The 20,952-nt window shown below is 43.9% G+C and overlaps 2 protein-coding genes across 2 annotated transcripts; both read right to left on the bottom strand.

The window, feature by feature from the left end:
• Positions 1–3,466: 3,466 nt before the first annotated feature.
• nploc4 (NPL4 homolog, ubiquitin recognition factor) lies at positions 3,467–12,033 on the bottom strand. The gene is made up of 17 exons (XM_029134806.3): positions 11,846–12,033; positions 11,117–11,197; positions 9,665–9,774; positions 9,315–9,539; positions 9,182–9,230; positions 8,999–9,093; positions 8,792–8,915; positions 8,286–8,465; positions 8,085–8,171; positions 7,837–7,908; positions 7,619–7,745; positions 6,746–6,906; positions 6,595–6,666; positions 6,421–6,513; positions 6,067–6,183; positions 5,763–5,865; positions 3,467–5,540 (listed from the first exon to the last, which is right to left on the bottom strand). The coding sequence occupies exons 1-17, from the start codon at positions 11,858–11,860 to the stop codon at positions 5,380–5,382; spliced, it is 1,872 nt and encodes a 623-aa protein (XP_028990639.1). The 5' UTR covers positions 11,861–12,033; the 3' UTR covers positions 3,467–5,379.
• Positions 12,034–12,670: 637 nt separating this feature from the next.
• pde6gb (phosphodiesterase 6G, cGMP-specific, rod, gamma, paralog b) lies at positions 12,671–15,024 on the bottom strand. The gene is made up of 4 exons (XM_029134373.3): positions 14,865–15,024; positions 13,855–14,047; positions 13,745–13,785; positions 12,671–13,671 (listed from the first exon to the last, which is right to left on the bottom strand). The coding sequence occupies exons 2-4, from the start codon at positions 13,998–14,000 to the stop codon at positions 13,595–13,597; spliced, it is 264 nt and encodes an 87-aa protein (XP_028990206.2). The 5' UTR covers positions 14,001–14,047; positions 14,865–15,024; the 3' UTR covers positions 12,671–13,594.
• Positions 15,025–20,952: the final 5,928 nt, after the last annotated feature.

The raw sequence follows: 20,952 nt of genomic DNA on the forward strand, positions 1-20,952 counted from the left end.
ACTGTCATAGGACACAAGCTGTAAACAGATGAATATGGAGACACACAAGGGTGTTTGAACACTCACGCAAAATGCTTGACCTGAAGGGGAAAATGCAGATTGTCTATAAACACCACGAGCTGGTCCCGCTGCGGTTTGAATTGGAACCTTCTGTCCAGGACAGCATAGACATGGAAGGTGACCGTGGAGACGCCACCTGAAGGTCCCACCGGGCCGCGTTCGCTGTGGACACGGACACGTTCGGCATCAGCGCCTCCTTGGCAGCGTCGGACCGGACTGTTGGCGCCTCTCTTACCGTGTGTTCTGATCTGCAGGCAGCTGATTCCCTCTGCTCCCGTGTCCAGACACAACGCGGGCGTAAGACACTGGTTCTGCAGCAATCTGAGCCTGAGGTTCTGCAGAGGCCTGTGACGCGTTGGGGTTCTGCTCCGTGTCTGCCTTTTTTAGCTGGTTCTGGCCCGCGCTGCTGGGTTCAGGCCCGTCGTGACCTCCCTGCGTGTCTGCCCCCTGGTTTGGTTCCTCTTCTGTCTGTGTGGTCTTGTGGTTTTGTACAAGCCCGGTTTGTGTACCTTTGTCTGTGCCTTTGTGTTTCCGTGTTTGGGTCTGAGCGTGTCTGTGGTGCAGCCCGTCTTCTTGGTGTTCTGTTTCCTGGGTCTGGGTGCCTGTGGTCTGCATCTCGCCCTTCTCCACGTTCCCTCCTCCTCCTCCTCCATCTCCTCTGCTGCGTGTCACACTCTTCTTCCTCCTTGGCTTCTTCTTTCTCTTCCTCTCTCTGTGCTCGGACTTCCTGCTGGACAGACCTGCTCCCTGTAACACATGAACACACCCTTTAACGTCTTTTAAATCCTCTCGTGCAGCTCTTCTTCCAACCCTGACACTACCTCATTTCTCCTTCGGGCTCTTTTGGACGCGACATTGTCTGTTTCTTTGGGTCCCACTTGAGATGCTGCTGCTCCCTGCTCCATCTGTTGAGAGAATGTCTGATTGTCTCTGTGTCAGAATAAGAGCCGTCTTCACAACCGCCTGCGTGGTCAGAAGAGACTCTTTATTGAAGCTCATTAGACAAACATTAATGGCGAATGTCATTAACTTCCAGTTAGCTCCAAGTCGAGCTGAATGAGGCTGTGCAACTAAAGCAGCTACTATGTTTTCTTACCTTCACCTGAACGCGTCCAGGCTTCAGGTGTTTCAAGCTGAAACTGCAGAAACACTAGGAAACGTTCACTGGACGCTTCAACCCAAGGAAGCGTCAAAAAATCTGTCGTCTTCTGCGGCAGAAAACTATCTATAGACTAATATAGAATATTTATCTTCAAGTCAAACTTGTTAATTATTAAAATACTTACCTGTGTTCATATTTTACTGATTTCAGCTCAGGTCATCTGTTAATTTACCGAGAAAGAAGCTTTACGTTCCGCACTCAGTCAGATATTTGGCGACTGTCCCTAAATCAGCAGAAGCCGCTTCGGTTTCGTTTCTGTCAGACGCTTTGTCAGACAAGAAACTGAAGCTGTTATGTGTTTCACATGAAGAAAAGCAAAACTGTTAATGATTAATAAGAAGCCAAACTTATCGTTATTCATGAAATGTTGATGCTGTAGCAAAAACGACTTTTTTAAAAAAAACAAAGATTTTTATTTTTGAGAACAGATAAAAACATACAAACATGCAACATACAGCTTGTATAAATGAATCGTTACAAAACTTGACTTACTATAAAACCATGAATACAGAGTCAAATATGTCATAACTGTGCTAATGCGTGTGAAGAAGTGTTTCATTTAATCCAATCAAAGCAGGCATTTATATGCTTTAGATGTACATTGAAACAAGTCACAATAAATACATTTTATTCTGTTCTGTTGTATTGAGACTTATTCTGCAAAGACACTGTTCTGAGTTTTTCATTCTCAGCTGAGCAGAGAAGATACTGAGGCCCATGAAGAAGCACATGGTGTCATCAGTGCCAGTTTTGGGAGGCTGCAGGCTTGGTGACTCTCCGGACCACCACCCTGGTTCTTCTCCGGTGAGGCCGACCACCGGCACCAGGGGCAGTGGCTCCCGTCAGAGGTGGACCCTGAGGTCTGGCTTTACCTCGGGGCCGACGGGGCATCCTTCCCCACCCGTCATCCAGGAAACCCTCCACCCTGTCGAACCCGGCAGTCAGAGCGGTGAGGCGCTCCTTCAGAGCATTAAACTCCTTGTAGAGGTCACCCATGGCGTCTGACAGGGGCTGGATCCTGAGGGACGGACCAGTAAAACAGGACAAAACTCATTTAGTGTTATTTGACTCCGATTCTGGCTCGAATAAACTACAGACCCACCTTCCGTAGTCTGGCAGCACGGTGCTGTGGTCATGCAGGAGCAGGTCCCTGACCTGCGTCATGATGGCAAACTTCCAGTTGTCTAAAACCAGCGTGAGGTTGGCACAGCCCCGGGCGTTCGCTCCGTCTGCAGGAGTCCACAGAACCAAAGTGGTTTGATGTGGTGCTGTGCAGGTCGATTTAATGAATGCTTAATGACACATTTAAAAGCATGTGTCCACGAGGAAATGTTTGTACCTTCATTCCTGAAGTCCCACTCTGGTGTCAGACCCAGTGTGTGTTTCTGAGCAGCAGCAGCAGCACACAGAGCCGCACAAAAGAGCAGCAGAACCAGCCCAGTCGTCATCGTCCAGTGTGGGAACGAACACTAACAGGTGCAGACGACCCAGAAAGGCGTTTACCTCTGCTTAGAGCCTGTTCTACGCTTAATATTCCTGCCTCCACCTGACTTCCACTTCCACATGGAGGATTAACACAAACAGCTGAGTTTTACTTTGTATCAATTCTTATAAAAACAAAAAGGAGCACAGATAGAAACATATTCTAGTGTTAATAATAAGAATTAGTGTATTATTGAAGTAGAGGACGTACCTGCTGAGAGTCTGAAGTCAAACTGTGTCAGTGTGGACGAAACCTTCGAACAGTTGCTTCTAATCTGAAGAGGGAGGGCCTTCAGGCGCCCTCACACACACGATGCCTCACGCATCAGGATCGCACCCGATCCGCTTCAAACGCTCCCTCTGCTCTTTATCGCAGCGGAAACGAGACGCGTGTCTCTGGAGTCACCGCTGAGTTCCTCAACCAGCAGAACGCATGCAGGGGAAAGCCCAACTGCTGAACGAGCTGGTCCTGTGGGGCCTTCAGCAGAGGTTCCACATTCCTGCTCCTCATCTGGTGTCCATCTGCCCAGCAGGACGCAGGGATGGAGCTTGCTTCCCTCTGGCTGCAGCTGATCGCCCACCCTCAGCTCAGTAACGTAGCCTTGGAGCAGGTGAACGGGCTTGATGAGTCCAAAAGGTCAAACGGGTGACGAAGTACGGAATAAATGCAGTTTGAGCTTCTATGGTGGAACCAGTTTGTTCTAGTGAACATGCTGATAATTAACTCAACTGTAAAGTCAGTCAACAAATAAATTAGAGACATTATCATTAGAAATCTTTTTTATTATTTTGTTTCAAATCCAGGTCAACAGCGTACAACCTTGAATCCCCATCAGCTCAGTGGAAAACGAGGACCTGCTGTGACTCCAAGAGCGAGCTTGCTCAGCAAACGGCCCTGGATCCGTAGAAAAGGAAAAAGTCTCTGCTGTCCATAAGTAATTCACACGGTGGGAGGAGGGAGCCACAACGGCATTGGCTGGCAAAAACAACACTCCTGTCTGTCCAGAGCATCTTCAAATTATTCTGCAACTAAAGAGAGTCCCTCACTCCATCAAAAGGAAATGCTTCCAACCTCAAAGAAACAAACAACTCCCTCTTCCCTGACGCCTCTCAGCTTCAGGTTCACTCAAGGGGAAAAACCCAAACAACCGTCGAGGACGTGGACTAAAGGATTCTGGATCAGCAAAAATAGCAAATGTGCAGTTTTTATTTGACTTTTTTTTTTTATCAATTCTTTCACTGAGCACCAGTAACACTGTATAGGCCTTGAAGTGTAGCAGAGGGAAGTTTGGTCACACACCTCAAACTCTAGGTCTGACCTGGTCGAGGTCTACGTCTGGACTAATCCTTTACAGGCGTTAGGATCACTGTCTGGAGCAGATCTAACATTTAAACCTCTGACTTCAACGTCAGGATTTGGTCCCTGTGTCCTCCTCTCGGCAGAGACACTAGACAGTGCCATTCTACTACGGCCCTGAACGCAACGCTGGACCTTCAGTCACCTCGAGTGTTGGATCTGCTCATTTCTCTGCCTCATCTCATCAATCAAACTGTTATGTTTAGCAGGTTTTCAATGCTGGGAACCACAAAGTAGAAACCATCTTAAGAGTGAAGAAATGGGTATCATGAGCTGACCCTCTAACTGGACCAGTCATTGTGTTTAGTGTCATGTAGAGATTTAAGTGCTTTTCGGGGTCAGCATCTTTGAAACCACTGTCCTTCTGCTGCTTGATGTTCTCAATACAGGAATGAGCGACCTACAACATGACGTTAAGCATGTTTGACCTGTAACCTCTGGTAAACATCATACCCACGTGTGGTGGAACACTGGTTGTGAGCTTCGTTTGGATCAGCACCTCAGGCAAAGAGGGAGTGACAGAAGGTGGTGAGCACCAGTTGCTAATACAGAGCTAGTGATGATGATGGGGGGGTGTTTTGGGGCATTGCATCAGGAACAGAACATACAAGTCAGAAAATAAGCTACATATTGTGCCTGCTCAAAATCCAGAAACCAATTCCAACAAACCAGAGAAAAATCTTCAGGAGCCACTTTAACTTGGTGTAAAGAAAAAACTGTCCAGATCACCAAAAGCATGTTACTGTGCAGAGGTCAAGGTACGAGTGAGTAGCCTTGGAATCGGCCTCTTCAAATTCAGGACTGGCCTTTAAAGCGATTTAATACTGAAAATATAGACTCTAATAAAGTGGAGATACTCTGGAGCTCTTTGCATTTTCGGGTCTGAGCTTCGACCAGTGATTGTACTCAAAGGACCTATAAAAAACTGACTGAGCAGAGTCCAAGATTCTGAAGTGAAGATTCAAAATGCTAAGCTACAATCAGATTAAAAAAAAAGCTTCATTAAATAACAGCATCATTTCTCAAATGTATTTATACACAGCAAGATCTTTCAGAAGACATAATGAGGGTGAGAGGGAGGTGAGATGAGGGAAGAGGGCCTCTGTTATAAGTGCTTGACTTGAACGCAACCTGACACCGTGAGGAGGGGAAACGTTATTTACTCTTTGAACTGATGTAAACGAGTGCATCTGCGCATCACAGCAGCCTGTGAGGTGAAACGAAACAAGAAGCGGGTCTTAGTCTCGCAGCTGGTCCTGGTGCAGTGCTGTCATGGGACTAGGTGGGATCAGGGCAGGGCAGGGCAGTGGGTGGGCAATTAACTGCGGGGTAGGCTGCACATTTCACAGTGCTCCGTGCCAGGTTGGTTCATGAAGGTGCAATGGAGACAGGACCACATGGCTGAGGAGGAGACGGGGGCTGAGGGGCCTCCCATGGCCCCGTAACCCAGAGAGCTGGAGGGCTGTCCACCCACGGTACCTGCAGGGAAGAGAGGTAAAACATTTAGTCATGAATAACTACCACAAAGTGATGCATACGCTGCTTGATGTCAAAATTGGTCTAAATATCATGGACAAACTCTTACATTCAAATACAGCCAATAATATGTTTTAGAGAAAGTTAGATGCAAAAACCATTAAATAATTAACAGTCACTTTTATAAGTGAACTCATCATCTCCTCAGACTCTGTGATGACTTACTGCACAGCTGCTCGATGGTGGCCCACTGCTCCAGCTTCTTCCAGGTCTGTGCCAGATCCTCATCAGAGGTCTTCACTGCATCTAGTAGCAGCCCGATACTGTCCTGCAACGATCACACGACAGGGTAAATGCTGCCTTTTTTAAAACAGATGATGAACCCACACATCATTAAAAATGAAATCCACATGAACAAGCTCAGTGAAAACATTTTCACACCAGTAACTGCATCCAGGCTGATGAGGAATGTGACACTTTCTGGTTCCTAAATGAAAACTAGCAGGACAAGAAGCTTGTGTTCACTTACTCCCAGAGGCATGACTTCATTAGTGACAAGGAAGAGGAGCAGATGGAAGTCGGACACGATGCCCAGGAACGCAGGGGAGGTGCACTGGGACAGGTATGTTGCTAAACTGTGGAAATCCTGCAAACACACAAGACTTATAATGTCCTTTGACACCTGGTGGGTGGACACAGTACAGCTCTGATCCAAGTCCTTGCTGCGACAGCTGATGTCAGGTTCAAATACTGTGTCTATGAGGCAGAAGGATTTACAGCACACATTATTGTGCAAGCTGATGTGGTCTTCAGGTTGCAGGAAGATGCTGCTTTAGTAGTCAGAGATGCTGAATCAGTGAGGAGAAGGTTCAGATAAACTTACTTGTGTTTCTCCGAGGATATCTCGATTCTCTATGGGGAAGCGCTGTGTGGAGGAGAAGGTGTACTGAGGATCCTTTGGAAAAGTTGTAGTAATCTGTGGGAACAAAAAAGGAAAACTATTCAAAGGCAGATTCACAGCAGGACCAACAACTGCCTATAGCTCCAGCACACTCACATCTATGATAAGGTACTCCACAGGAAGAGGCCGGGCTAGAAATGTGACATCGTTTCCAAATTTATCCTTGTCCTGTTGGAAAAAAGGCATCAAATAGTGGGGTCAGACCTAAATCTAGATGCAAACACTAAATGTACTTGTTAAGTCTTACCTTAAAGAAAACATCTGGAACATACTGCTCAGGGCTGGACTCTTTAGCGTAGCCCAGCTCTGGAGCATCTTTGCAGGGCAGTAGGCACTCGTCTCTCACCAGAGCCATGCACTGATTGGACACCTGGTATCCTTCAAAGTGCACTTGGTTATCTGGGCCGCCTGCAGAGAGCAGAGGAAGGATCTCAGACTACATATTCAATACACGCTTGGCACAAAGGGAGGATGAAAACAGCTGCAAATGGTTCACCTACGCGTCCCCAAACTTAAGACCAGCCTAAGTGTCCTGCCGACACGTGTCTATCGTGGGCAGAGCAGCCGCCCATAACGTCAGACCGTCCCTGTCTGAATCGGTCTGCATGTCAGCTCACAAGGTAAACTAATATTAGGCCAATGTCACTGTGGTTTATTCCATATAATGCCGCTTCAGTTTTACACATGCAACTCATTTGCAACCCGAGTCTCCGCATTAAGACAAGTAAACCAGATAGACTTTGCTTGGTCTGTTATGTGAAAGCATGACATCAGCTTCCAAGTGCCTCATTAATGCAAACAGCACATTTAGGGCTTTTAGGTTCAAAACAGACGGAGGAATAAAGACTTGGCCTTGATGCTCAGAGAGCATGTGGCTTCCATCACATAGCTCTGCTCCAACTCTCCTAGGACCCAGCTGTTGGTATAGAACACAACACCTGATTCACATGACACATCAAACCATTTAGTTCATGGTTTCAATTCAGAACATTTTATAAAGTAAGGAGTGTATCTTGCTCTCAACTATTGGAACCACATGTAATAGCCTATGAAACAATATAATTATGGACAAGAGCAGTTTCTCATTTCAGCTTCAGAAAACAATCCAAAAAAACAACACCTGTCGCCACCACGGTGACAAATTTAGAGCCAAAATGTCCATCTCGAGAAAGTCTGCATGGGTTTGGATGTTGGTTCTGAAAGAATCCGGCTGTGATGCACTCCTCTGCACTCAGGTAGTGAGTGTCCTACATAAAACAAGGACAGTGATCAATTGAGCAGGACAGGCAGGACATGCATCTGATGAAAGGACTGTATTTGAATGAGTCAGGTCCTCACCTTGTTTCTCGTGTAGCGGACTGTGCCTATCCTTGTATCCTCAGAGAGCAGGTCAGTGAAGATCCAGCCCACCTTTAAACCAGGGAAAGATGTGGAAATAAAGTTCAGCTTTTTGTCCCAGCTGCTGAAATTCTTTGCCTTCTAACAATCCCACTTTTACTTGTTTCAAGACATAAAATCTTCTTTTGATAGAAAAGTTGCAGTGTAAAACACAATGTTTGCTTGTTGATAAACAAAGCAATGCCAACCTTGCGCAGGCCCAGTTTGGCTGCAATTTCATCCACTGCTGCAGCTTTGGGATCGTCCAACAGTTCCAGGCTGTTCTGAGTAGCATTCTGTAAAGCAACAAAGGAAGAAGCAAAGAACGATTACTATCAGTAATGGACAGATTAAACACTCAGGCAAATTAGAAACAACTACATGAAATGGCTTCCAATGGATGTTCCTACCTGTGGCGGCTCGTAGATGGCAGCTACCTCTGCTCTGATGCCCAGTGGGATGTCTTTGTGCTCAGTATACCTGCCGTACAGATATCCCATCCTCTGACTGCCCGTCTTTCTCCAGAAGTCCAGGAAGCGGTCAGCAATAGTGTGGTTCTCAAACATGATGTTGTCCACATGTCTGTATTTCTAAAGACATAAAGGTAATGCTTGGAATGCAACAAAGGTAATGGACACTTGATTTAGCTTCTTCTAATTGTTGCCAAAGCAGCTCACTAACACCCTCACAAGCCAATTTGTGTCGCTTTCAGTTTTAGTTGGACTTTGAACAGACAGAAGCACATGTACGCATAGTGAAACAAAAGTAGTGATCATTATCTGGATAATTCAGAGCAAAATAAACTTAACTGAAGGGAGTTCCACCCCCTTTGTCCATCTGAAAATGTGCTGACCTTAGCAAAAACAAAATATGCAACTCACTTACCATCACCAACATAATATGCTCACACACACACCTGTCTGTTCAGTGTGATGGCGCTGGGCTGACACTTGGTGCAGATGCCCTCTGGCCAGGGAGGGTGACCCTCACAGCCTGACTTGATCTTACAGCTGATGTTCTCCAAGGCTGCAAACTTCCCTCTGCATGAGGTGGAAAACATGATCAGAGTCCAATAAATGAATCATGCGCATTACAAGAAGGTAAACAAAAAACAGCTTCTCACTTATCAGCTCCACCAGTCAGCTTGCGAAGGTACGCGTGGAATGACATGTGCTTCACTGGTGGGTCGAGGTGATTTAGGTAGTCTTCATCAAAAGGCTGGAAAAGAAAGAAGCCAGACATTAATTAGGTGAATAGCTAACATTGCCTTACACTGTCGTGAGAGAATAGGAATAGAGCCTCTCACCTCTAATGGTACACAGTGCACACATTTTCCAAGAGCACCATGACGACATCTGCAGCAAGAAAAAAAAAAAAAGCCAATCAGTGATCTGACATTTCAAAACACTGCCAAACCGGCACATGCTGGTATTTCTTACAGCTGTGAATCTCTGTTCCTGTAGATCTTTCCATCTTGCTTGGTCAAATATTGATCTATTTCATCCTCCTCTGAGAAGGACCGAGGGATGGTGGAGGATGACGACAAAGACGAAGATGAGGAGACAGATGGTAATGATGAAGACGTGTGTGGGGTCGCTGTGTCCATCACCTCTCCAGAGGAAGTAGAAGATCCTGAAGGGAACAGAAACAGCATGTCGCCATGCCTACAAAACAAGGAAAAAACTGATGAATAATTAATTCTCCCTGAGCGACTGACGTACAGTTTTCAATGTGACCCCTTTGTTGCAGATAAGATCTGAATGCTCAAAATGCATTTGCTTCTACTTACTTGATCTTAAGCAGGCTAAGGGTTTTGTTCTGGGAAAGGACTTCTCCAGTCTTGTTTCTGTTCAGGTAAACAGAAAACCCATTGGAGTTGAACCCAAACTCTTTGGCCACCTGTGAAAGAAGTGAATGCAAGTGTGTTTACAGGCATGGCCCAAATCATACAACATAAAAACCACTGATTTTCTTTAATATCTAATAGATTTGATATTGAAGTACACAATGTGAAATCAGTCTGTGTTTATCATTTGGGCTTATCCTTGGAATCCACACAAGGAAACAATACAGATACACACATGCCAGTGGCAGAATGTATGTGTCTGCATAAAGGTTGTCCTCACTCTCTCAACCAACACAAATCACCTGATCAAAGTAGATTAGCAAAGAGCCTCTTGGCACAAGGGAAGCTTCTAGTAACACCTCTTAGGGTTGTTACACCGTGAGCAAACTGGACTGATAATAGCCTAAGATAATACAGTGGTGCTTTTCTCATCGCATCAAATATCAGGCAAAAACTCAGCTTGATGCTGTACATTGTCCACCATCAGTGGGGGTTTAGTTAATCCTCAGCTTCTTAGCACACATACGAGAAGTGCTCCTCACATAACAGAGCAGTTGCCTTGGTAAAAAATAAATACACAATAGCTGTAGCTCCCTGTAAAACCAAACAAACAGGCAATTACGTAATTATTTCAAAGAAACTTAGAAAATGAACAACTGCTGTCATTGTTGGTATAATTCTATCTTAAACCACTTTAATTACAAATTCATTACTTGCTTATCACGCTCTGCTGGGTAAAAGTGTACCCTGTCCCACCACCTGAAGCTTTCTTCTGTCTTAGCTGCAGAAATAGAACCTGCACAGCTCTCAGTCTCTGCCCTGTCTGCCTTACGTCTGTGGCTTTCTATTCCACCCATGAGCTTGGAATAAAAACTAGTGTTTCCATTGATCGGCAGTCTACACCGCACTGCCTTAACAGATACATTTTTAATGAGGTGCTGCTGCAGTGTTCTGCCATGACCGTTTTGATGGAATACGCTTATATTTCAGGTTTTCACACTTAAAAGCCTTAAATCTGCATCTGTAATTATTCGTATGCGTTTGTGTGTAAGTGAAGGTCAGACGGGCGAAAAATTAAGACAACATCAGAAAAAACATCTGATACTCTATTTATAGTATTCTATTCTACCTTATCCCATTGCATATTGTGTGGGCTATTGGGGAGTAATTCCTGCCTTGAAACTAGCAAGCAGCTGTGGTGACAAGCGTGAACAAGAAAGCCTCACTACACCAAATTTTCCATGCCAGTCATGCACAGAGCAGCACCGCAGGACTGACCAGCTTTGGTAGCTTTATATAAACACATACTAGTAGGTATGAGCAAACACCACATACATCCATATGTTCCAGTGTGGAACTGGACTTGACAATGGGCAACATGTTGTGACACAGTACCTTCTTCAAAAAAGCAGCAGCGGTCTCCCTTTTGGTGGAAGGAATTTTCTTCATCCCTTCTGGTGACTGTACCCTGATGATCTAAATGATGAGGTGGAAACAACAGCACACACACAGCTTAGCTTACTGTTACTTCACACTAAAACAACACGAAGCTAATGAGAGTTAAAAAAGCCGCCCCAGCACCTGTCAGCCAGTGGGCGACAGTACCCCCCACCCTGACATTCTGGGCACAATGACAGTGCAAAAAGTAATGTAACATTAGCTTATAAGTCTCTGCTGGTCATTAAACACTAACTCTGTGTCGTGATTAGAGTCCATGACCTAACTAGACGTTGTTAACTAGGTCTGGCACAGTGAGAACGCTCGTTCAACAAAACAATATCGCACTTTACCTGAACAACATACTGGCTCCCTTTAGCACGTTCCAGCTAATGTTTGCTAACGTGCTGAACATGCTAACCTAAAATCAAGATATGTGTGAGCTCAGAGTTTGTGCAGGTTGTGTAAATATCCCATTTGCCATCAATGCCTCGTTTATTTCGTCAGATAACCACAGAGCTAACATTAGCCAGTTAGCTACACCGGGCCCAGCCACTATTTTCCAATGAGAGCTAGCTATGGTTAGCTACTATGCTAATTCTGCTGCCTCATCACTCCGGAGTTCGGCTAACACGCTAGCTGACGTTAGCCCACCACACAGACGCTACGAACTGCAGTAATACTTACAATATTATCAGCCATATTGCTCGGGGGACAGCTCCCTGTTGAAACCACCGTGTTATCAGACAGACAAACTAAAATGCACGCAGCGTTTCTGTGTGTATGTCAAGGAAACTCCATACCACAACTCAAACACCGGGTGTCGCAAACATTCGTGACCGACCGTTTGCCACTGGTCCAACCCGGAATGAACCACGGCTGAAACAAGCTTTTAGTGGAATCATGTGTTCCTCTCTCATGAGGGGAAGAGATAAAGTCAATAAAGGAACCCACGTTTTGGTGTGGTGTAGTGCAAAACCTCTAGTACAAGGAAAAACTAGCGGAAGTCTGGCATAATGGACCACAGTCTCTTTGTTCACTATTCACTATTCAGTATTGCAGAATGAGATACCATTATAAATAGTCAAAAAATCTACAAAACTATCGTTTTCTGAAATTAGGGTATTCATTATACAACACTGGCTTTTCTTCTTCAAATTTATTATTCAAAATTAATTATTTCCCCATGGGGAAACTGTCTTAAAACTGTGACTTTCAGTCTGCAACTTTTTTATTCAAGTAAATAAGATTAAATGTAGGTATTGTATATCATGTTCTAGTTATAAGCTATTAAATCTAGTAAATAATATTTTATATTTGATCCTGCAACTGAGAAAATAAACATCACATTTGATTAAACCTATAAACCATTTTTTCCCCTTTTATGCTTTATTTTTTTCCTCATACTGCAGAGACGACAACGCTCCATAACACATTCACATTAATTTGTGTTGACGCCAGACTCATTTATAAACACGATAAAGGATCAATAATGATGCAAATGACAAAGAAGACGAAAAAAATAGATATAATGATAATGGACAATAAGGAGGTTGTAATTGTGCTAAGAAAACAACAAAGGAGCTAAAACAATGACCTTCAAAACACAAACATAAACACATGACAATACAAACCAGCCTTGTGTGAATGTATGAGAAACAAACACATAATAAACATAAAATACATATTTTCATGTACATGAATATTATACAAGGGAAATACACAAAAAAGAGGAGAAATAACATTAACACAAGTTCACACAGTGGTGGAATATACTTTATGTCCTTGGCTAAGAGGAATTTCTTCTCAAGATATCAGGGTTAATTTGCGTCTTAAATTTAAGGTTAAAGGTTAAGCACTTTTAGCTTTAAAGAATGAATGCAACACAAGCAGACGTCCATGTTAGAGAAAAAAATAAGCAAAATGTGCAGAAATATCTGAAGACTGACTGTTATTCCACTGAATGTCGATTATCTACAGAATCCGGATTGTGGTCTCTGAGTGCATGAAATGGGAAACCACCTATTTCATGGGTTTGTCACTTAAACTCAGATTGAGGTTGCCCTGCTTGCGTAAGTTTCATGATCATTAGAAAACATAAAAAGGAGGAAAGAAGAAGAGAGCAGCAGAGTAGACAAGAGAAGACATACTGTACGAATGCTGTTTGTGAAATGAAGGTGCAACTCTAGTGTAGACATCAAAATCAACATAACAGACCCTAAACATGAGCAAATGCTGAGTATGAAGAATCCAATATAAAACAAACAGAAAGGAAGCTTTTCAGTTACATGGTTGTCTTTTTCCACCTTTTGTTTCCGTCACAGTTCACTGTGTTAGTTTGTTTGGAAAAGTTCCTTTTAAAGATAGTTGGACCGAGAGGCAGATGGTTTGAAGTGGACTGTAATCCTCGAGGAACCCAATGGGACATGAGAAGGCTCAGATGATGCCGTACTGAGCCAGCTCATGCAGCTCCAGGTGGTTAAAGGCCTCCCAGGGGCAAATGACGGTGATGTCTACAAAAAAACAAGAGTGATCAGCATCCTCCTAAACACAGAAACAAATTCGTACACACTAATATCATCTTACCTGTCCCTAAGCCCTCCATTCCGGGGATATCATCACCAAAGCTGCAAAGAAACATTCATCATCACCAGGAGCTGAAGCGCTGAGGATAAATTGCATGACTGTCAGCTCACCCCTGGACCCCCTTCTTCGGAGGTTTGCTTTTGAACTGGCGTGTCTGCCTCTGTTTGAATTTGGGTGGGCCCTTGCGGGGTGTGGCGGGGCCCCCGGTGACTCGAGTGGCTGACTTCATCTCAGCTTTGGGTGGCTCAAGATTCATTTTGGGCAGGTCTGAGGTGTGTGCAGGTTGAGGTTGCGTGGGTGTTTCTTTTAAAATGAAAAGAGACAGAAAAAGTTACATGATTCACTCAACTTCAGTAAAAGGCCCAATGGCAGCTTCTGTCACCTCCGTCTGACATTACAGGCTTTAATCCTCTTACTGAACTGACAAGCACCAGGCTGGATTTACACTCATATTTCCCAGCATTTGAACGTGTGACATGAACTACCTGTGCAGTCTGTTCTGCAATGATGACCCAATTTCCCTTAATCCTATGGCTCAAGTTCATAAGTACACCCCCTCTGTGTTTCAAGCCGCCGTCCACAGGTAATCTCGTTAGAGCAAGGACAGCAGAGTGGAGATGCTGAGCACACACTCAGGGTCTAAGTGCTCAACATGCTCAGTCTGTCACAAGGACAGACACACGACTGAAGCTGTAGTTCAGTCAAACATTCTGGTGAACACATTTTAAATTTAGTGAGAATTGTACATTACATTTTACCTAAAGTTATGTCTGACAACATCCTGAAAAAAGACACTGAACAACAGATGCAGTAAATCTGATGGTAAAGTAAAGAAACAGTATCTGACAATGTCTGCCGAACGAAGGCAGCTGAACGATATTTACACAGTACTGCAATCTGTTTATAGTGTTTGTATTATTCACTTTCCTGAGTAAAAAATAATGAGAACTTTTAAACTTATGAGCTAAAACTTAAAAAAAGTATATCTTTTTTTGCGTTTTCTTGAAATATAAATCATATTGTCTGTCGAATGTTGTGACGCCTCACAACAGCCAGAGATGATAAACTCAATCCAGAAGTGTATTATCACATAGTTATGTCAGTGGAGGCGTCTACTCACCAGCTGCTTGGTCGAGCGCTTGGTCAGAAGCAGATGAGTGGTCTTCTATGCTTGCTGTGAGGGCCACCCGGAGGTTTAGGGCCCCTCTTATATCCTGACCCTGCACCAGATTATGAAGGCGCCGCCTCCCCTGTACTAATGTCAACACATCGCATGTTTGGAGTTTTACTGTATATTCAAATAGCAATAAGCAACTGTTACACTGCCATGCATGGGAAGAAAAGGAATCATCAAGCAACGTTTAATCTCCATCTACAGAATGTGTTAGTGCACGGCCGGTTAGCCTGCTCCAAAGACGTTACACAATCATCTCCCACCTGCCTCCATCCTGCACTCGTCTATTAGATCTTCTTCATATGTTTCAGGGTAATAGCCTGCAGCTACAGCAATAAGAGTAAGAAACATATGCAGCTTTGTGGTCTGGTTAACGGCAGCAAATTTACAGACAGAATATGAGACATAAATTATTAACCATTTCTCAGGGAATAACCTGTCTTTGAACTTGCACAACTTTCTGGTTCCTCTTTCTTTGGGTTGTAAGTAAAAAGCTTAGGGACCTGAGCTGAGCTTTGTGATCAGAGAATGGGGAATACTACGCACTGCTATGATGCATTGGCATCAGCAGTAATGTTCTTTCCATCACGTCAGAGAGGCTGCCTGGAATGTTTCTGTGATCGGTGAGTTTAATCCCCTGCATAACCCAGATCAAAGAATAACTGTGCATGCTGCATGGCTGGCAGGACCGAGCTGCCCAGTGGCTCAACTGTAATCGGCACTTACCGAGCATCACTGCTACCAGTCCCATCAACTGCTGACTCAGACCTGGAGACCGGGGTCACCATCATCTGTGAACATCTCATCTGCTGAGACTCAGCTGAACGTCCATCTTAGTGCTCAACATGTTCAGCAGACTGTGAACACTTCACAAGAACGTCAGTTTCTGAGCTGTTCTGACGCGTCATCTACCTGTTGTGGTTCTTGTCAAGCTCACTCATATCCTTATAAATGTTCACATACTGTCTAATATACAGTAGCCACCACTGACAGGAGCGATGATGAGGTAGCCAGTGTTATTCTCTTCATTTGTCAGTGTTCAGAATATCAGGACCAATCTGTGTATCTGATCAACTAAAAATTCCCAGGCAACTGTTTTTCAGACAGATTGATTGATTTCTTTTTTTATGAATAATAGCTTTTTATGTAATCTGAGCTACTTCAACTGATATTTTCACTACAATGAGGAAACATCCACAACAAACATTCAGTAGATTTAATAATATACAGTAGGTCATAGGAGTCTCTAAAGTCATTTATCGTCTAGATATAGTTCTACAAAACTGAATTTATTGATTCTGCCCAGCAGAGTGGCAATAAAAAACAGATGGATGAATGTGGTTGTGTTTAAAGTTTGTTACGCTGCCCACAAGTGGTAAAACGTACACGGTACAGGTGTGTATTGTTCCTACAGAAACCGTATGACACACGATGAAAAACCTGCATTAGACTCTTTCTCTGTACATTTATGTACAAGTTTATTATCAATACTACCGGACTGTACTTCTTGATATTTTATAACATACAGAAGAAATGCCCTTTTACCTGAGTGGTAACTTATGTCGGTTTTTGTGGTAATTATACATGTGAACCATGTTCATCAAATTTACAATTTGCTCAAATGTTGATGACTCATAGGAGGAGAAAGAGTAGAGGTTAAATCAGTGGTGTGGGATAAAGTGCTAAAACAGACAGTGAATATCAATCATTTCTTTTTTAAGAGTCTAATCTCCATCTTTAGGTAGGTTTTAAGGTTCTCATCCAGGACGTTCTCCTCGACAGCAGCGAGTGCCCGGTCGCCTCCATCATTATAGTAAGCCAGCAGCTGTTCTGCGTGTTCGATCCACACACAGTTATGACAGCCACTCATGCAGCAGTGAGTGGGAGCAGGCGGTGGACCCTGGTCAGGAGACCAAGAGGAGGTACTGGGGCTGGATTCAGTGGCCTCAGTTAAGGCTGTCGGAACAGCAGGAGGCGTCGATGCCGCAGTAGGCAGGCAGAGAACGCGGGAGCTATGCAGACCTCTTCTGAAGGAGTGATGGCAATGATAGATACAGTGTCTAATGTGTAGCAGGGAGACGATGCATAGCTGGAAATTAGTAGAATAAAGTTGTAGTTAGAAATACAGACGTTTGGTAATGTTTCATTTATAGTCACATAAAAACGAGGATCAATGTGAGTCTTAAAACTCTCTTACATCCACATATGTACATCCCTTGTCCATACTGGCTGCTTTATCATGCACTATATTATAGGTATATAGACTATATACTATGTAGACAAAGAAGCGCCGCTCTGACAGGGGCTGTGACAGTAACAATTGTTATGAACAAATATAACAAATGCACGTTGATCTGTTTTTATTTTCATCCTCTACACAGGTCCGTGATGTCAATTTCACTCTGGGATCGAAAAAGCCTTCTGGATTTTATGCATAAATATTACATATGCTATCCTTGGTTACAGCTAAGTCTAAGCTAGTGGACAAGTGTACCTGAAACACATGAGTCTAAACAACATGATAAATATCCTGTAAATATAGGAGAAGCGTAAAGATACAGGAGGGTTGGTTTCGTCCAACACAAAGGGACAGATAGCATTAGCTCTGCTACTGACCTTTTTTATATATGCCGACGGCGTCACTGCGTTGACACCTAAACGCAGCATCGTCATAGAAAGCACAGACCTACTTATACATATGTATCATTCATTTCTACATCTGCACGCCTCTTTATATTGAATTACATCTACAGAGTTAGCCGCATACGTTGCTGGCGTTGCTCACCTTCCAGAAACTTTGACCTTTCACGTAGTTGTAAACAAACTCGTCAATTGGTCAAGAGAAAAGGCTTTAGCCAATAAAATGTCACCATTTTGCGTAAGCCAATGAAAAGACTATAATCGCTTTGACTGGGCGGGTCTAAGCTAACTGGCTGCATGTACGGTTGACCCGGCAGGTGTCACAATTTCACCAATATTTAATACTTTTCGAACGCGAGCAAGCAGTAAAGCTACAGTAAAGATTAATTAATTAATAATTAAGTATTATTACGACAGAACAGTGCTTCTTGTTTACGACTGCTCCAACACTACATCATTTATGGCATCACGGAGAGTGACGGCAGCTTACAGTGTCCTTGCAGCACTTCGACGCCTCCTGACTGCAGTGATTTGCCGCTGAGGGACTGCGCATGCCTCGTCTGGGCAGTCATGAGTTGGACCGGAACAACACGGTTCCTCTGAGAGACTGTGGGGTTCTAATTCCCTTTAGAATCTATCTTCAGAGACAGAACGTGTCATCCTGATGAGACACTGGTCCTGCACCAGCAAACCACAGGACGCTTTCACGGTAGAAGGTTTTTACACAGCTTTTAAAAAGCATGAGTCCTTTTACCTGAGACACACTATTTTTAAAGGCCTAATTTCCAGCTACCGCCTTCTCAGCTCTGTGGGACATTCACTGATGTAAATGCTTGTTGTTAGTACATCTAAGCGTGAGTGTGAGCTCCCTGCAGACCTCAGTGTTTACAGGCCTCCTCCATGGAAACAGCAGCTGCTCGGCCTGGCTTCAGGTACCAGGTGTGTGGTGGGACGCGTTATCTCAGCAGACGCACGGTGGGACTTTAACCTGAGCAGTCAGTTACGCCATGGAGAAACCCAGACCTGTTCAAACAATCCATTCAACGAGCACTGAAAAGGCTGGTGACATTGTTCTGACAGAACAAAGTGATGAGTGCACACAGATTAAACACAGACTTCAGTCTGAGTAAACCACAGAAAACGAATCAGTGCTTTTCTAGTAAGAATCGCTTTAGTGCTTTCATAATTGTTTCTATTCCAGGTTTCTGTTAACTGAAGGCGTGTGGTTGATTCATATCTCACATAATAGAATGACATCATCATGGGTTTACACTAGTGAAAAGAAGTCCATGTAAATGTACTATTAGTAAACTTCTTTTAAACTGAAACATATTGTAATATTTTAGCTTCTGTCCTGTCTCTGACATTTGATGCTGATTTTCAGACTTTGCTGCTGTTGGGACTAAAAATAGTTCATGGTTGAGGTGTCGCAGCAGCGGTATCAGCTTGAGTAGCTTAGTTATGTCAGGTATGTAAGCGCTGGAGGCCGAGGCTCCAAGCGTGCACTGCTTTAATGTGTTGATGTTTAACCACTCATCCATATATTCCATCCATCACAAAGTGATTGTTAGTGAAATCTGCCACATAAAAGGTCGGTCAGGAAAACTGCGTATTGTGCATCGCTCCGTTTGCTAATAGTCAAATATGTAGTCATATATATTTGTGTGTGTGAAGGAAACGAGGGGCCAAACACGTCATGGTGCTTTGGGAGCATCGTTGTTTTTGACTCGTGAAGTTCCTCAGCTGTAGCTGAGGTTGGTCTACGCTGCAGCGGGTAACTAACATTAGTGGCTCTGTGACGGTGAGCTCATCCTGTGTTATATAGATAGCAGGGAGGCGTTTGAGTGCTCAGGTGTCCTGCTCAAGGTCTTTCGGGCTCACGCACAGCACCAGCTTTGTCCCAAGCGAACAAAGACCCTCTGTTCAGTGAACGCCACCGAAGCCTCGGCCCCAAAACCAGAACGTGTGCGTCCCAAAGGTGGAAAAGACTCAATATTTCTCCTAGAAACCAGTTTCATTTGCAAATATTGTAATTACATCCTCAAACGATTTCATCAACTTATGATTCTAATAACACAATCAGACGAGGAGCCAGTAACAAGAAGCGAACGAGGAAGGGACTAATTAAACTCAGTTACTCAAGTCAAGGAGAAAATTCCAGCCTCTACAAAGAGATAAAAATCAAGCCTGTTAAAGGACGAAGGTCCATATGATGATGTGTCACCTGCTGCACTGTAACTGTACATGGTTCATATCAAATGAGATGTAAATAGTGAACCAGGCACAGCTGTTTGTTTCCTGTTTCTCACTGTCAGGACAAAACAACAGTAATGAACACTGGTTCTAGGATCAGCACGGATTCATGTTACGGTAAAACTTGACTGGATGTTGGTGTTCCCAGTACACACCCAGTACAAATACCTAAATAGAGGACAAGCTGCCAGACGCTCGCTTTAATGGAGCACGAACAGTTCATTTAACATGAAAATTCAATTTCAGGCTTGACTGAGTCTTGTAACCTTTCAGCCACTGAATCAACGCAATGTTTAATTCAAACTGCCAGTGGTGGTAAATTATTATTTACATTGTTGGTGAGGTCACATGACGTACAGCTGATAATAAACAAAGCGCTCCATTTACTTCGTGGGATCATAAAATGGCTTTACATGAGCGTAAACTAGGCGAGGGGTGTGAGCAACGCGCTGCCTCAATGCAAATGTGTTCGCAGACAGAGGCGCATTGATTGAGCCGCGAAGGTCCAGATCATTGGACTCAGGTGTGGCATCCGACCAGCTGATCCGGTGAACTGGGGGTCATTAGCATTTCAGTGTTAAAGCTGCACTAGTCATGAAAACATCAACATGTCTGTCCCACGTTTATGTGATTGATGGATGATTGTATCCTCAAAGGTCAAAGGTCAGTGAGAGTCTTCCCTTTCTGCTGTGTTTGTCCAGACCCATGCCGCGTCCTCAGGTCACAGCAGCTTCAATTGTCATTTGGACCGTGTTCCTCACTGCAGCTGGATCGAACGGGGTGTTTGTGCTCCGTCTCCGATGGCTGCGGCGTCAGCAGGAAGCTGATCCGCCGTTAGATCACCTCCCACCTTCCCCTGGTGCCACAGCTTCACAGCTTCTCCTGGAAAACGAGGAAATGCTTCAATCATCACTTCTAACACGAAACTTTCAGTTTGTTCCTTAAATAAGTATTAGTTCAGCAGCAGGTTGTATTATTAAAAGTTGTTCCCACTGGAAAGATTAAATATTTGCAATATATTAAATCCAATATTTTCACAGGCTGAGCTGCTCATTGAACGGCTGAAACGCAATCTGGAAAAGATAAGCAGCAGCGTCCCATTGTAGATTCTAGTTCTACACTGGATAAATAATTAGAAAGA

The sequence above is a fragment of the Betta splendens genome, chromosome 19 (genome assembly GCF_900634795.4).
Source record: "Betta splendens chromosome 19, fBetSpl5.4, whole genome shotgun sequence".
Taxonomy (NCBI): domain Eukaryota; kingdom Metazoa; phylum Chordata; class Actinopteri; order Anabantiformes; family Osphronemidae; genus Betta; species Betta splendens.

Coding starts and splice junctions, on each gene's coding strand:
- pde6gb (XM_029134373.3), bottom strand. CDS start 14,000: ATGAATCTTGAGCCACCCAAAGCTGAGATGAAGTCAGCCACTCGAGTC. Junction 13,786..13,854: donor CCGAAGAAGGGGGTCCAGGG/GTGAGCTGACAG, acceptor GTTTCTTTGCAG/CTTTGGTGATGATATCCCCG. Junction 13,672..13,744: donor AATGGAGGGCTTAGGGACAG/GTAAGATGATAT, acceptor GTTTTTTTGTAG/ACATCACCGTCATTTGCCCC.
- nploc4 (XM_029134806.3), bottom strand. Junction 8,916..8,998: donor CTGACTGGTGGAGCTGATAA/GTGAGAAGCTGT, acceptor CACCTCATGCAG/AGGGAAGTTTGCAGCCTTGG. Junction 6,907..7,618: donor TGTCACCGTGGTGGCGACAG/GTGTTGTTTTTT, acceptor TGCTCTCTGCAG/GCGGCCCAGATAACCAAGTG.